The 17,370-nt window shown below is 43.7% G+C and overlaps 1 protein-coding gene across 1 annotated transcript in view; it reads left to right on the top strand.

Annotated features, from left to right (window-relative positions):
• Positions 1 to 17,370, top strand: part of LOC114157029 (insulin receptor substrate 1-B) — a 57,170-nt gene that overhangs the window by 5,949 nt on the left and 33,851 nt on the right. The window contains exons 2-3 of the mRNA XM_028037696.1: positions 12,747 to 13,048; positions 13,196 to 16,367. Coding sequence (XP_027893497.1) covers positions 12,747 to 13,048; positions 13,196 to 16,367 — 3,474 coding nt within the window. The remainder of the gene's footprint in view (positions 1 to 12,746; positions 13,049 to 13,195; positions 16,368 to 17,370) is intronic.

Genomic DNA, 17,370 nt, shown 5'->3' with positions numbered 1-17,370 from the left:
GATTTAAAAATTAGTTTCTTTTAAAATGATGTATTTAAATAACAATTTTAAATAATTTTGAATACATTAATTTAATACATTTTACTGCCATTACAACACGTAAAATTTTATTAATAGATTTTACATTCATTCTTTGCTTGTAATAAAACCATGAATATTATTAAATCATTTTGCATACATTAATATACATTTCTGCATTTATAGCACAAATAACATACAATTTCATAAATGGATTTTTAAAGAATAAGTAAAAAAATAATAGGGGTTTCCGCGGTGCGTTAAGCACAACCCACATATGGAGGCCTTGGTCCTCGACGCGGCCGTCACAGGTTTGATTCCCGGCCTGGTGACCTTTGCAACATGTCTTCCTCCTTCTCTCATTGCCCAGTTTCCTGTCAATTCACTATCAAATTAAGGGCCACTAGAGCCAATTAAAAAAAAAAAGTTGAACTAATATAAAGTTTTACAAACAATTCTAGATGTGCACAGTATATTGTTGTTGACATCGTTATCGATAGTCATTTCTCTTTGTCCTGTTCTATTAAAATCACGGTCCGTATAAATAATTATTTAATAAGGTGTATATTGAATACATTTTGGCGCCCTGTAACCGGACAGCAGCGTAGGAGTCTCTCCTCCACGGCTCTTATCGTGCTGGTGTCACACTAGATATTTACTCTCAGGCTTCTAGTGTGTGTTTTCTCCCCTCCTCTGTTGGGCCTCAGCTGTGTGCGAGCTTTTTTTTTTTTTTTTGCCTCTGTGTCCCAACAGCTCAAACACACCCTGTCCTCATGTTTTCTGCTGATGCTGCAGAATCGCACGGTGGGTGGTGGGGGAAGCGAGGTGGGGAAGCGTGGATCCAAAGTAGAGATCGGAGATTTCAAAAGTAGGCAAAGAAACGCCGGTCAGGCTTTAACCAATCGTTAAACGTGTGAAAAAAAGACCCCGCAAACACGTCATCCGTGTGGATATTTCTCAAACAGTGTCTGTCAGCCGCAGTGCAAACACAGCTGTCACAGTAGCCCCAGATCACCTGTTCCCTTGCGGCGCGGACGGGCCATAAGGGACACATGACTCAACCTCAGCAAACCGAAGATATGAGTTCAAGGTGCCTCTCATAACCTGCTGGTTCTCTGTTGCATAAGGAGAGATAAGGAGGCTGATAAAAAAAATAAAAAAAAACTCTCCAGTTTTTTTTTTTCTTTCTTTAGAGCTGGGCAGAAAGTCGAGCAAGTTTTTCTGACCTTCGGGAGGATCCTGTGACATCATCGTCCACTCCCCCTCGGCGGTTTGTGTTTTAGTGTAAAGCCCAAAGGCCACACTGTCCTGCAAAGCCTCAATCAGGTTCCTGGTAGAAAGATCCTGTAGAAAAGCCCAGTCCAACACAAAGTAGTGCATATTATTATGTAAAGAAAAATAATATGTGGTTTTCTGACATTTTTGCAAAAAAAAAACAAAAAACCCTGAAAGGTATGTATGTTTACAAAGCTACAACACATATTTTTTTGGCTAGGCATCCAACAGAGGTTGAAACTTTTGCCTGTTCTGCTTTGCAAAATACTAAATAAATACAACCGAAATATCACAAATCTTATCAGATTCTAAGTTAGACTTAGGTCTGGACGTTTCCTGGACCGTTCTAACATATGAATGCTGTACGATGAACCTCTTCCCCAGCCTCCTAACTGTTTTTTTTTATATGACTCTGCTAAAGAAACACAATCCCACAGCATGATGCTGCCACCACCATGCTCACTATGGGGATGGTGATTTGTTTTGATTTTTTTTCGCCAGAAATGCAGCACCGTCCTCCATATGTCCCTAAAACCTTTGTGGCTTCTTCTTGTGCTTTTTCTTTATCAATGGATTTTTTCAGACAGAGACCAAATTATCTGTCCTGTTGACAGATCCTCTCACCCGAGCTGCAGTTCTCTGCAGTTACCATGCGGCTCAAGGCTGCTCCTCTGATTAATGCTCTGCTGGCCGGCCCTGTTACTTTAGGTGGGCGGCCATGTCTTGGTACTTGTGCAGCTGTGCTCTCTAATAAACCTCTGAGGCCTTCGTGGAACAGCTGGATTTCTACTGAAATTAAATTACACTCAGATGAACTCCGCTAACCATTTCCTTCTGAAGGCAGCATGGGCTGGATTACATTAAGGTATCATAGTAAACAAACAAATCCACGTCACACTTTTCTGATTTTTATTTGTGAAAACTATGTCTTGAGAATTTTTCAGCAACTTTTGTTAGTTTGCCTCATAAAATCCCCACCCAAGATAGAATGACGTTTCGGATGAAAGAGTGTCTGCGCATCCTTAAAAAGTCTTAAATTCACGTATACAAAATTAAGACCTTATTTTACAAAAAATTAATACGGCCTTAAATACGTTAATCGCAGAAGGTGCGATTTAATTTTGCACATGTAGTTCTTCTTTTCTCATGGAACTGTTCTGTCAGGCAGAAGCTTGAGTTGTGCACAGGCGTCTTCCTTGCAGTAGCGGTTGAGGCTACTGCTAACCAGCTGCTAATATACCCCTGCTAGCCATCTAGCTAGCTAACTTTTCTGCACCTGTCATGGCTAAGTGCAAATTTTGTCGCCAGCTCCCTGGATGTTTGTTTTCGCCACTGGGTCGCTTCTGTTGCCAAGCCACATGAGGTTAGGTGCATTCTGTGCCAACAAAAACACTAAAACAAAAATGAAGCTTAACACTATTGCGGTAGGATGCCTCAAACCCCCCACCATATTTATAGTCTCAAATTTAATTCAAGGTGGCATTAAAAATGTATTAAAAAGTCTTAAATTCGACTTGCTGATTCCTGCAGATACCGTGCATTGTAACAGGACAAAAGTGTAAGAACAGTTCTATAAATGGATGCGCTTCTCTCTTTGAAGAAGACCAATCTACCATCCTCCTTCAGACGTCGTTCCGGCTGCCATGTTGTCCCTTTGGAGCGCCACCGCCGCACTAAAGGCTTCTCGTCCTCTTTGTCGCTACAAGTGTTGTCTTTCTTGTACAACTCAAGCCTCTGTCTGTCAAAGACAAAGAGGCTGCGGCTGGCTGATGCGTAAAACTCGCATGTGGGTGTGCAGTGTTGTTTTTTTTTTTCTTCCTTTTTTTTCCCCTTGTGGTATGCACTGCTGCTGCATGGCTGCTGCTTGCAGGAGAACAAGGCCAACTCTTGTCTATCACACAGGCTCGCCTCGCTGCCGGTGCAAAGACATGGAGGCGGCGGCAGGTTCGGCGTGTGAAAGACACACACGGAGTCAGGATTTCGGTCTGTAGTGCTGTTGCTCTCAGAGACGATGGCACACAGTTTCCACCGCTCCCTCACATCCGCTCAGATCAACTTCTGTTAAATCTCAGAATATCTCCTCACTTTATTCCGGAGAAGTTCACTGAAAGCAGCTCGGCCTCCCCCGGAGCCGGCCGTAGTTAAACACGAGCCGGACAAAATCCCCGTTATTTATTCAGCTGAGTCCTCTAAGACCCTTTCAGGCAGCGAGTACAGTATCGGGCTTTAGGGCGGCTGTTTGCTCAGCTATTAGGAGGCGGCGGAGTGTGTGTAAAGGTTTAACCTCTGTGAAGCGGGTCGCCTCATGGCGAGCTGCAGTTTGACATCCACCGGAAAGTGATAAAGTCCAAATGAGAGCGAAACACTATCATCAAACACACCCACATGCTCGCCAACGTGCCAAAATAAACAGCCTAACAGCAGATAAAGAAGAAGGTTTGATTCACTCCTTGAAAATTCATGAGAAGCTGTTTGATTATCAGTCATTTATTTGGGTTATTAGACAAGAAAACAAAGTGTCTCGCTGCACGTGGCTTTTATCAATTCAGATGGTTTTCCTGTCAGATTTAAGTTTCTGGATGTTTAAAGCCAATTCTTCTATGTATGAGAAAACCTTACTGCACACGTTTTCTACCTTATTCATCTCGAAAGGAGTCCTGCACCCTGAAGTTCTCTCTGTTCAGATCTGGTTATCTTCATCCTGGACAAAGTCCTGAATAAAGTTAAATACATAGTTTTATATTTTTGGAACTGGATTGAATCTGTTTTCTTAAAAAAGTGCCTTGAGATGACATTTTTTGTGAGTTTGCCTCCATGTAGATAAACTGAACCAAATTTGAAACTACGTTTGACGGGTTTCTGACTGCATTCGGGCGGTTTAGCTTAACTACCTAAAATAGAAGATAAAAACATTTTAAATGCTGACCAGCCGGGTCTGTTTTACTTCCCCTTAAGCTTGACTTTGGTCATTTATTTGCCTTATTGTAATATAACGTCTGACCTTATGAGTATTAAATGTGTGTTAATTAGGGTAAAATAATGCTGGGGTTGGTCATTTCACGGTAAGACATTTTGCTGGACGATAAACTTGTCCCTGAAATGATTGCAATGAAACATAATGTTGTTTTGAGACAATTTTCAAGTAATATTTTGATAATGACATAACAATGCAACTTGTCTCTTTTATCAGCGGAAGATTTTAAGTATATAAAACAAAGACATGAGAACCAAAAACAATAAAAAAAAAATGGATAATGAAGTCTCTATAAACAAAATCGCCCTTCAGAAAGTATTAATCAGAACAAAAATTATATATTGAGCTCATTTTAGTTTAGAATGCGGTGTGTGGATTAATTGCTTATCGTGACTGTCTTAGCGGGGTTTATTAAGGAGTTTATTAATTGTTTGTTTTTGTAGCTGGTGTTAATTCATTTTATTTTTTTGTTGATCGTGGAGCGGCTTTCCACCCTCGAGATCTGGACCTCCCTAAGCAGGCTGATAAAACGTTCAGCCCCGGCTGAAGAACCTCTCATCTCCCTAATTAGGCTGTAATTACTGTCTCGAGGGTCGGCTGATGGCGGCGCTGCGAAGGCTAATGAAGTCAGAGACTGGAGCTTTTTTGTTGCAGGAAGCTGAATGTTCACCGATAGCTGCAGGTTTCCCAGCTGGAGAGCGACATCTCACCGTTTGCTCACGTTAACACCCTGTAAGTTCACAACATCCGGTCGGGTCCGTCAGGCTGCACCGCACTCCCGGCTCTTTGAATTGATGTAGTACAAGAGCAAAACAAAACAACAACAAAAAAGAGTCCCCAATGTCCCAGAGTTCCCGGCTTTGTCTCTGCTGCTGCTGACGACTGTCAATTAAGTGCTCCGGGTTGAGGATGGCCAGCAGAGGAAAGCCAGAGGCAGGATAATCCATTTAGTCAATGAGTGCCAATATGTTGAGCGCTGTAGAGCTGCGGGGGATTTTGGATGAATTGTAACCTTTTTACAGCAGGCTGCATCGATCGCTGTCGGCTGAAACGGGCCCATAAAAGTTGGAGGGGGGTGTCAGGAAGTCCTCAGGTGACCTGCGTAATCGGCCTCACAGCGAATGCATCACAAAGTGGAGAGATTAGAGGAAAACCTCTGTGCTGTACCCAAAGCCTATTGCAATAAGCAGTAAATCAATTAATTGCAGGATAAATTAAAACAAGCGCAATACTTTCCATTTGCATGATTTATAATTTTTCTCTTGAAAGCTGGAGGACTAAAGTTTTCAGTGTTGTGCGCAGGCTTCAACTATCCCTTTTTTGAAGGACAGTTTTGTTTATAGGGATTTTATCATTCACTTTTATTTGTTGTTTCGATTGTTTTGTGTATTTATTTTGGATATTTAAAATGTCTTCCAGTTCCAGAGTTAGTTGTTCACAAGGATTTAAAGTCTATTGATCTTTGAGAACATTAACTTGTGGATCAAAATGTATCGTGACAGAACTAACTGTACCTGTAAGATGTTCTTCTTCAAAGCTAAAAAGCTAGTTTTAAAGTTAGTTAACTGCTGTAGTATAAATGATGCCTTAAAGGGTCTCTCCTCTAATTTGTTTTGGAAAAAAGTCACCGTGTGGCTGGGGGCCAACTAGCCCAGTAAGCAGCACAACACAGAGGAGTCCTATCTCCGTGTCACAGCATCCAAAAACCTGCTGAGATAATAAACAGCTGATGTCACCCACATTTAAAAGCTGCTGTCTGTGGTGAAAAATGGAGCAGGAGAGAGGAGACTGCAGCCAGTCTGAGTGTGAAGTAATAAAGTTAGGATGGGCTCTGGGTCCTCGGTAGTTTATTTTTTGCAAATGTTTTTCTGCCTCTTGGAAGTGTTTTTAGTTCTTGTCATGTAACAAACGCACACTTTAGTGAATTTTACTGGGATTTTATAGGATTCGGTTACTAAGTAATGCTCACTTCAGCTACAGTAGCAAGTCCTTTTGGGTCAACCGGCTTTTCAGATCTGGAAACTAAAATCTTTGCCTATTCAGTCTGTCACAGTCAGTGAAATTGAATGGGGAGCATCTAGCATCTAAAGAATCTAAAGAATTTCCATTGAATGTAGGTCTGGACTTTGACAAGGCTGTTCTGACACATAAATACTCTAAACCATCCTGGGAGGTGAAACGTCTGCTCAGGATCTCTTCTGTAGCCGTTAACAGGTTTCCTGTGTTGTGAGCTCCGTCCATCTTTCATCAGCTTTAGAGGGACGATCTTTTAAACATTAGCTATGAGTTTAATCTGGTCCGTGACACATTTAGAGCACCTTCTTCCACTTGTTTGCTGTTTATTTCCACACGATTTGAGGCAGCCATACCCTTTTTCATACAGACCAGATTTGTATCGTAAACAGTTATCCTGACAAGAGTTTGTGCTATAAGCTAACCCTACTCTGAACTTCTCCACGTCTTTCTGATCTCTCTGCTGTGTTCATTGGTCTTCCGGATTTGCCTCGTTCATTATTGTTCTCTAATAACGCTCTGAGGCCTTCACAGAACAGCTGGATTTAGTGGGTTGAAGTTGAGCCTCTGCTTTTGGGTTGCAACTGAAGTTTCATACTAAATTTGTCAGCAGGCATTATTTCACTGCTGTGTTCTGATAAACCGCGGGGCGCCCAACAGGGGATAGACTTTGCAGCTTCATCTAATTGCTTAATTTCTGTCCTCTGTTGACTTTGCTCCCTTGCTTAGTATAATTTTTATTAACTCAGCACCAGACCAGCCTTTCACTTCGGTTTGGGCACGAGGGAATGGCAAACCTCACCTCGTTTGTGTCACTGATTGTTTCATATACTGAATGTTTGTTTTGTACTTTACGACTAACGCAAACCACATGTGTGATTTCCCCCCCTTAACCTCCAAAGGCAGATGATGATGTTGAGGAAGAGTTGTGTGCTGAAGTTTTGGCCCGGACCAGGAGGGGGATTACCGATACTGGAGATGGATGAAGAGCGAGGAAGTAGACGCGTTTTAAGGAAAACGGTTAAATGATCAGGCCCACATGGCAGCCAGAGATTAAACTAAAGTCGCTGCCTGGAAATCTTCCTCCTCTCTCACTGTTTGCACCAGTCTCTGCTGGGGAGCTGGCGCTGGAGAGATATTGGGGGAACGGTAGTGTACACTGGAGTAAAGAACGATGGTTTAGGCCTCAAATATCTCAGCGCTGTTTTTTTGCGGTCTGCTAGCTCTGCGCGTTCAAGCAGTGAGGTCAGAAACATGAAACAGAGCCCAGCGAGCGCCAGAATAGTTCTCCGTCATTTACAGGCAGCATTAACTGACTAGAAAGAAGTGTTCCTATAAACTCGAAGCATTTAAATTTGTTCTCTTGCAAATTTTAATGGCTCTTTTATAGATTTAAGGTAGTGGTGCAAAGACGGCTTTTAAAAAAAACAAACTTCTAATTCCTGAATCCTGTCAAGTGGCTTCAGGAGGCCAGGTTCCTGAGGATTTGCGTGATAACCTCAGCAGTAATTAGCCTGTCACTCTGAGACCTGCTGACAGCGCTTCAGCGGGCTTCTGGCAGCCTCTGGGGTAAATACGGCACCCCTAATATTCCCTTAACAGTCCCATTCATCTTCTTAATGACTTAAGGCCGACCAGGGGAGTGCACACTCTGCCAAAGCTGAGCCATGAACTGAGTTTTAAAGGAAGCGCTCCAGATCTGGATCAATCTCCACCAGGATTTATGGAAAGTTAGCTGAGAAATATCTGCACAATTACATGTTTAGATCCCTCGGTTACTTGTGCCTTGTGCTGTAGTACTCTATTGCGCAGAAAATAGCAATAGTCAGCACTAATTGGAGTTTTTATACAATTTTTTACATTAAAAATACCCACTTATCCAGATTTAAAGGTTGCATTTTGAATCATAAACACTTCTCTCAGGTGTTAAATAAAGAGCCTCCTTTAGCCACACTCAGATGGATGGATAGATGGACAAACCTATAAGATGGTGGATGGACCGGCCAGCAGATTGACACGGAAGGATATATGGATACTAGAGGGATGGATGAGATACAAACCTCTTGATGGGTGGACAAATCGGTGGATGATTAGATGGATGGAATAATGGGCTATAGGTGGATGAATGTATGAAGCAGGTGTTTGCAACCTGTAGCTCCGGAGCCTAACTAATGCTTTTAAGTATAGATATAATAACATTAACATTGAGGCATTTTGCTAGTCTGTGTGCTTTTTAAACATTTTTTTACACCATTTTCCACAAATGACATCCAATGGAAGGAATTGTGTCCGTCGTGTTTTGGCAGACATTTGTTTTTCTTTTACTTTAACAGCTTAAATTAGAAATAAAATGTTGGTTGTTTAAAACCAAAGGTCACATAGCAATTGTGGCTCTAAATGAGAGCAAATTTGCTGCACTGTGAGTAAAAAGGGGCTAAAATGTTTGCAGACCCCAGGGACGGGTGGATGGAGTCTCGGTATCCTGGCTGGGCATGTGTGTGGTAAACTGGTAAAAGATGGCATTTTTACTTTCCGACAAGCCAGTCACCTATTAGCTTGTTTCTCTAGCTGAACCAAATTGGAAAAAGGTTTCTGTGATTAAGTTTATTTTGGTTCTCTCAGCAGTTTCATTCCATTCATGTGACCCATCTTAAAACCAACCTAGTATTCGACGCAAACTTTCACTTTGAACGCGGCACCCGTAAAGTCTGGAAAACCACATTTCTTTCCGTCTTAAAGCTTTCTGCCGCGACCGCATGAACTCAGCTGCGCTAACCGGTCGAGATCACAGCCTCCCGCGATCTCAAAGGGCTCCAGGCTGGCATATAAATGACCATGACTAGACGCCAGAGTTGGGATTCCGCTCGCAAGCTGCACGTACGTCCACAAAGTTCATGCTGAAATAGAAGTTAACACATGGTGTGTGAAAAGAGCCAATGCGGGGTTGTTTTTAGTTTATTGAACAGGGAGGCGGGGAACGTAATGCTAAAACAAAACTCTTCCTCAAGGTTACATGAAGGCCAGCCGAACGTTTTTGCCCTCATGCAACCAGCAAGGCTTCATCACCGGATCCTCAATCGACCTGCAGGTGTGTTTAGTTTTCACATGCTTCCGGCATCGGCCTTTGGCTCAATCTCCGGCTGAGGGCCGCTCTGTTTTCTGAGGGCTTGTTGTAACTTATAAAGGCGGTGCCGTGCTGCATGGAAGATCACATGCTGATAGTTTCTCAACGGACGTCTTCTGGTCGGTGACCAAATAGAAACAGACACACAAAAAAAGACATAAGAAGAGCTCCAGAGTAAAAGCTTTGGGTGGGGGGCAACTATAATTTATGCTGCTCCGTGTTGGAGCAAAACCAGTGTTATGTAACCATGAGCAGAGGGTTGTGATGTTTGGCAGAGGAGCATCAGTTTCTGCAAGGGTCTTAAAAGACCTCTTAAAGTTCTTGAGGGGTTTTAATATTTGCAAGAGAACTGACTCTGGATGAACTACATTGCTTGGCAAAATTCAGAACGTAATTGGCTAAAAATCTATATTTTTCTGTAAATCTTTTCTAAAGCAACCACTCCTCACACTTGTTCTTCTAATATCTGTACAATCTCCTACAATCCCGTATGTCTTTGGACCCACTGAATGGTCCTCAAACTACCTCTTCCTGTTGTAAATCTCATGTCGAGGAAGCATAACGGAGTGAAAAGCAGCGCATGAAAACACCCATCTAGTGCATGGGGGAGTGCCTTCATACACACACACACACACACACACACACACACACACACACACACACACACACACACAGAGCCGCCAATCCCCATCCTCTCTGGCTTTCAACAAAACATCTATTCTCGGTCTCTTTCGAGTTCCTATAGTGCGATCTTCCATTTTTGCGGGGGCAAACTGAAAGAAGAGGCAGCGGGACGCTTCAGGCCTGTCACTTTTATTGTTGTAAGATTTTTGGGTGTGTGTGTATGTGTGTGTTGGGATTTTGGAAAAATATTCGTCATGACAGAAGCTCGTCTTAACAGGGCGACCACAGTATACGCAGAGTCCCTTGTCTCCATATGGTAGTCATTGCAAAATTTGCAGCAGGAAAGCAGAAGCTCGCACATCCAGACACAGAAGCCTGGATTTGTTATGCTGTGGTCAAACTACTTTCTGATTAGGATAAATTATTACTCCATTGCTAAAGTACATCCTCTTTCAATTAGAGGGGTTCTGTCATCATAACTTGATAAAATTATGTGGTGTTTCTGGAATAAATGTATCCTGTGCACACAGCAGATTCAACATTCTCGTTTCTTACAAAAATGTTAAGCCCAAGGCAAAAAGTAAGCACACCCTTGTTGCTTCCATGGGATTTAGAAGCGAAAGTGGCAGTCAGGTGCTGCCAATCAAAACACTTAAACTGGTCACCATCAGGTGTGAGCAGATTTGTAAAGCTGCTCAAAAACCTTTCAACTCAAATATTTTATTTATCCCAAAATTAAATTAAATGTTGCCATAACATGAATCTGTGCAGATTCAAAGTGTCATTGTGGATGGTGATGCAGTGGGCAGGAAGGATCTCTGTTAGCAGTCAGTCTCGCAGCAAATCTGATGAGGCCTCTGACTGAAGACACTGTTGTTGTGTGACAATGTCCAGCTTTTGGAGGCAGGAGCTGCATGTGAGACTCTATAGGTCCCAGTTAGCATTTTAAACATCATGACAGAACAATTTGAAAGAAAATAAGTATGGCTTGTAATTTATGAAAGAGGTGATGATTTGGGCTTGCTTCCCAGCAACAGGACTCGGGCGATTTGAAGACACAAATTGGACCATAAGCTCCAATTATGGTCCAATTATCTAAGGCCAGCTGATAACTGAAGGCTTGTCCAAAGTAGGTCAGAAAAAATGTATGAAAATGTAAAAAAAGTATCATCAAGGCGTAGCATTGGCCAAGTTAAAGTCTAGACTAGGGATGCACTGATATGGGCTGAAGTCGATGGTCGATATTAATACTGTTGTTATGGATGTGTAAAAGTGACCACATCACTTACTTTGCTTCTCTTGTTCAGTTAGACACTCCCACCATTTTGTGTCACGTCACTCTGACCGTCATATGACAGAACAAAACACACAAACAGCACCAACATGGAAACATCAGTTATAATTGGCCTAGTTTAACTTGTTGAACCAACACTAATATGTTAAAAAATGATTAAAGTCATTCATGACCACTGTTGACTCTTCTTCAAACCACAATGAATTGATGTACAGTACAGCGGACCCAAAATGAATCCACAACAAATTAACTGCAGAGGCAGATAACTTTCTTTACACCATAATTGTATTTGAATCTTTACTCGTTCAGCTGTCAAGAAAACACTTTTTCTGTCAACACCAGATGTGGTAGACTAATGAGACAGGTGCTCAAACTTTTTCTAGAAGTTTTTCTGCTGTGGTTTTGACGTCTATTTATCCTGCTTGGTAGAAGGATATCATGTTCAGACACATGTTCAGTCTGGGAACATAATGAACCTGGAAATGTGGGACACTGAAGGATAGTGGTCATGTTTAAAGATATTTAGTTAGGGAGTTACCTAGTCCACCCAAAACATGAGTCACATGATTTTTTTTTTTTTTTAATGCTAAAATGCTTTTCGGGAGACAGATGTTTTGTCTTTTGTGGGTGGAAGTAATTGAGCCTAAACATAAACCCTGTTCTTCACGAATCCCATGGCATGACAGAGTGAAGGTACTTTTTGAGGATAAACATCACATGCTGAGTGTCAATAATCTGAACAATACAGTGACTTTAAACCCAAAATATGCACGCAAATAATAAAAAAGTAGCTAACTAAGTCCTCAGCTTTTGTTAAATAAACATTTTGAACAAAGCAAGTTGAAGACATAGAGTAGACTTTCTGTATTGCTACATCTCTGTGGAAAGCTGTTCCTTCAGCTGCGAACAGTTTCATAGAGAAGCTTTTATTTTAGCGCATCATCAGTTTGCTTTAGTTCCAAAGGAGGTTTACTTAAGAAGCATTTTCCATGATGGCTTGCCGAAGATTTTTCCATAATTGCGGCTTTTCTCTCACAGTCATCATTTTAGTGCAGCGCTTCAATTGTTGACTGTTTGGCTTTTCCATACCGGTTGTGGGTGTGAGGCTCTTGAGATGCCAGTGTGCTTGACAAATGGGACCTCAGATACGAGGCCTGCAGGTACTCTGAGGCGGTCTCACAAGCTGATACATGCTGACTTTGTGCTCAATATCTGATTCAAAATCTATTTCAAAGCCCCAGCGTAAGCATGGCACTCATAATAAAAGCCGCTTGCCTTCTACCAACAGATAAATAGTGGCGGCTACATCTGGTAAATTATAATACAGTATGTGCATAAAAGTCAAACTCACTCCTTGATTTTCTTCTTTGGTGCGTTTTATTTTTCTCTCCCGTAACCTTCAAATGTCTTTTCTGTCTTTGAAGGTAAAAATCCTAATGACAGTGCGAGTTCAGGGGACTACGGAGCGCCAAATCCAGGACCTGCATTCAAAGAAGTTTGGCAAGTGAAGGTGTGGCCTAAAGGCCTGGGTCAGCTCAAGAACCTGGTGGGCATCTATCGCCTTTGCCTTACTGAAAAGACGGTAAACTTTGTGAAGCTGAACTCCGACGCAGCCGCTGTGGTGCTCCAGCTGATGAACGTCAGGCGTTGCGGACATTCAGAAAACTTTTTCTTTGTCGAGGTGGGACGCTCTGCTGTGACGGGCCCCGGCGAGTTTTGGATGCAGGTGAGCGTGCAACTAGTGTGTGTGTTGGGTTTTAACATTCTCCAGTTGTTAGAGAACCAGTGAACAACACTAGAAACTGCATTCAAACTCAAGCACTATGCACTGTTTTAGGTTTTAATCCGTTGACTTTTATGTGTTGTGTTCTAGGTCGATGATTCTGTGGTGGCCCAGAACATGCATGAAACCTTGCTGGAGGCCATGAAAGCCCTGAGTGAGGAGTTTCGCCAGCGCACAAAGTCTCAGTCAAACTCTGGTCCTGGAGGAGGTGCCACAGCTTCCAATCCTATCAGTGTTCCTTCTCGCCGCCACCATCCCAATCCCCCTCCAAGCCAGGTGGGCTTCCTCCGCCGTCCCCGAACTGAGCCTACCTTAGGTGCTAACGTGGGAGCTCCATTAGGCAGTTCCAGTGCCTCTCCCACACCTCGGCACAGCTTCCCGAGGTCCCGCACCGCCAGTGATGGAGGGAAAAGTGAAGATGGGATAGCAGGATCCACTCCGCTACACGGTGTAAACACAAGTCCTTCTACCAATGGCTCCTGCTCTACCACCCCAATCCTCAGGTCAAAGTCAGCCCGCTCAGTCCCAACCACAGCTGCTAAAATTCCTTTTGGGTTGATGCGTTCCATTTCAACTCCAACCCCATCCCCATCACCAGCCCCAAGTCTCTCGTCCAGCTCTGGGCATGGATCTGAGTTTGGAGGTATCACATCTGCTGGTCCTGTTCCAGGGTCTGGTGCTTATACTCGTGTAGCCTCTCATCATACCTCAGTCTCGTGCTCACCCAGTGATTACGGCTCCTCAGATGAGTATGGTTCCAGTCCTGGAGATCACACGGTTCTACCCTCTCCAAGCCTGCCAGGAAGCTCTATCAGCAGCACTGGCAGCCAGTGCCTTGGTGAGGATGGAGCAAATTACATCCTAATGGGTCAACGAGGTGGGACCAGCAGTAGTATCAGCAACAGTAATCAAGTCAACATGATGTCCAGCTCCCAGCCTGTGCCAGGAACACCAACTAATGGCTCACTGCCCCAGACTAGGAGAGTACTGCGTCGATCTTCTAGCCGTGAATGTGAGGCTGAACGCAGGCTTCTGAGTAAGCGTGCATCTTTGCCTCCTATGGCCCTGGAAAGACTGGCCCCACACCAGCGCAGAGCTGAGGAACCTACAGATGAAGATTCAGCTGATTATGCCATTATGTCAAGGAGCACCAGTCGGGAGTCCTTTGCATCTACCTGCTCATCTATTCAAAGGGAATCAACCTTAGGCTCTTGTGTAGGGGGAGGAGGGTACTTGGATGTAGCAGGAGAGTTAAAAACTGATGGTGGTCCAGGAGCAGTTGCAGGTGTGGACAATGGGTACATGTCCATGCTACCAGGAGTCACCCAGCCTCCTGTTTCCTCATGTCAGACAATGACTGTGTGTGTTCCAGAATCAGATTTCAAACCTGCTGATGACTACATGGCCATGACCCCCAACAATAGCGTGTCTCCCCCGCAGCAGATTCGTCCCCTGCCGGTGTCTGACGGCTATATGATAATGTCGCCCAACAGCAGTTGCTCCCCTGACCAGCGTGGAAGCCTCTCTGAAGGTGCTTGGGTTGGCAGTGCCGATAGCAGAGCTGGTAGCGACTACATGAACATGTCTCCTATTAGTGCACCTTCTGTGAATGGCAGTCCCCCTCAAAATGAGCACACCTGCCATTTAGATACCAGTTTGCAACAGCCGCCTCCAAAGATGGTGTATTCCTATTATTCCCTTCCCAGATCGTACAAACATAATCCCACTTCTGGGCTTTTTGATGATGGGCCCGGACGAGGTAGACGCCCCAATGGGAACTGTAGCAGAGGAGGAGGTGGCAGCAGAAACTCAGGGGGGCATCTAGAGCAACCAATTGGCAGTTCAGGTATTGGACGGCACCAATCACTCTCTTCATCCTCATACTCCTCCAGCTCAGCTAGCAGTGAGAGTCTTGGAGAGAACGATGACAGGACTAACCAGGCTCTGGGTAATGTGACAACTGGATCACAGCCCAAAGAGGTGAGCAAGATTACTCAGAGACGGGGCTCTGGTGGGTTAACAAAGCAAGGTAGCCACTTTAGAAGCAGACCAGTAAGCCTGTTTGTAGATGTATCTAAGGCCAACACTCTTCCTAGGGTTCGTGAGAATCCCTTGCCCCCAGAACCTAAGAGCCCTGGAGAGTATGTAAGCATTGAATTTAAAGGGGAGCAGTGCAGCCAGACTGGTGTAGGAGTTGGGCGAGGTAGAGGACTGAGACATGGATCATTGCTGAATCATGGCTCAAGTCACCAGCATTCTCAAAACAGACCAGCTCCATCTCTAGAAACCTTTATTCCCCTGTTTCATAGTCCTTCTGCCCCTGTCTCTCCACCAACTCCATCAGAGTACGTCAACATGGACCCTGGCTCTTCACCATCCCCTTCCCCCCATTCCAATACCCAGTTAGTTTTTCCACCTTTCCACACCCCTCCCACACCCCCAGTTCTTGCTCATGCCCCTAAAACCTGTACGGAAGGTACTGATAGTCTGTGTCAAGGAACTGTTGAAGTTGCTGAGCCACCTCTTCGGAAAAGCAGAGACAGTGTTCCCTCAGTGATTGAGACAGAGTCTCCTACATCCTGTGGAGACTACACAGAGATGGCTTTCAGCTTGAGCAACAATACTGCCCCTCGGTCATCACCAAGTGTCTCCCCCAAAGTCCCCTCTCCTACAAGAACTGATCCTTCTGTTTCAGTGCTCTCCCGGGGTCTAGACTTCCCTCTAAGCAAATCAGGACTGAACCCAGACCAGGGTGCTAAAGTAATCCGTGCTGATCCCCAAGGACGCAGGCGGCACTGCTCGGAAACCTTTGTGGCCACACCCTCCCTGTCCACCTCTGCTTCTACTTCTTCTTCTACTGCCTCCCTCTTTCCAGAGCACAGCCAGGCTGTTTCCCGCCGCCTCGGCTTTGAGAGCATGTTGTGGGGGAACGGTGCCGTCACTGATCCTCCAACTCAATTTCCACTCCCTGCACAGCAGTCACTTCCCACAAACAATCAGACATTATCCACAGAGCAGGGTCTTAACTACATAGACTTGGACTTGGTCAACAAAGAGAGTCCCCACGCTGGCCTGGAAGGTGCCACAGGAGGCCAGCCCCAATCTCGGCTGTTCTCTGTTCTTGGTTCGGGCTCCATGGTTGGGGGAATGGGGGCATCAGCTGGAGGGAGCAGCAGTTCAAGCCTCAACACGTACGCCAGCATTGACTTCTACAAATCCGAGGAGCTACGGACACATCAGAACGGGAACAAAGAGGGAACAGGTAGGAATTTTAACCCTTAATGGCATTGTTTTAATTTCAACCTTAACCCTTTGCAGCTGTGTTTGCTTTTTGATTGGAAGTGAAAAGAATATATTCTGAAGATAATCCAGTGTCTTTGATCAATGCTTGCGATTAAACTACAACTGGCCCCAAATTAAAATACAGACAGCTGTCTTACTCATATGACTGTCAATATACCTGCATATGAAACCTAGTTTGGCTCCTCCAGCATTGATTCCCATTAAGGGCCTTAACCTTCTGTTTGTACAGGATTTGATTAGGGTAGGCCAGATAGTCCAGTCATAAAAACAATGAAAAGAAATCTATGTTCTGATATCTTTCTCAGTTTTATTTCTCCAGTGTTGTGTAATAATGGATTGTGACATCTTCTTAAGTTTTACTGTTGGCATTCATCTTTAATCATCATTTGCTGCTTATATATGAAAAGAATTATTCTGCTCCAATTGAGCTTTTGTCCTTTTTTTTTTAAAGAGAAGAAACACTCAAACAAATCTACCATATGCGCAAGTTGTATCAAGGGAAACCATTCAGTCTTATAGAACAGATGCATTATTGTCCCAATAGGAAAGTTCTGCTCAGTTAGTGAACACATAGCACAAGCCATTTAAATCAACCTATAAAAACCTATATAGACAAACTTAACTGCAGACAATGTAAAACAGAATCAACAACATTCACTGCAGCACATGCTTTCCCTCCATACTACTTACTTATGCACTATAACATTGGTTCTCTGAAAAAAACAAATGACAAGACAATAAATACATAATTGATTAAAAAATGTTCTCATCAGTCTTCCCATTGAAGCATTGCACTTCCAAACTCAGTTAGGCTGACGCTAGTTTTAATTGACTTGTCTATATAAAATCCCTCACTATAAGGCCAGAGCATTGGGAAGGGCAAATGTTGTGCTTTGAAAATCATATTCATATTACAATGAAACAGCAGAAAATATTCACTTTCACGTTTTGCTTTACACAAT

The sequence above is a fragment of the Xiphophorus couchianus genome, chromosome 14 (genome assembly GCF_001444195.1).
Source record: "Xiphophorus couchianus chromosome 14, X_couchianus-1.0, whole genome shotgun sequence".
Lineage (NCBI taxonomy): Eukaryota > Metazoa > Chordata > Actinopteri > Cyprinodontiformes > Poeciliidae > Xiphophorus > Xiphophorus couchianus.
Note: the sequence above shows the minus strand (reverse complement) of the source record. Positions and strands in the feature narration are given on the sequence as shown.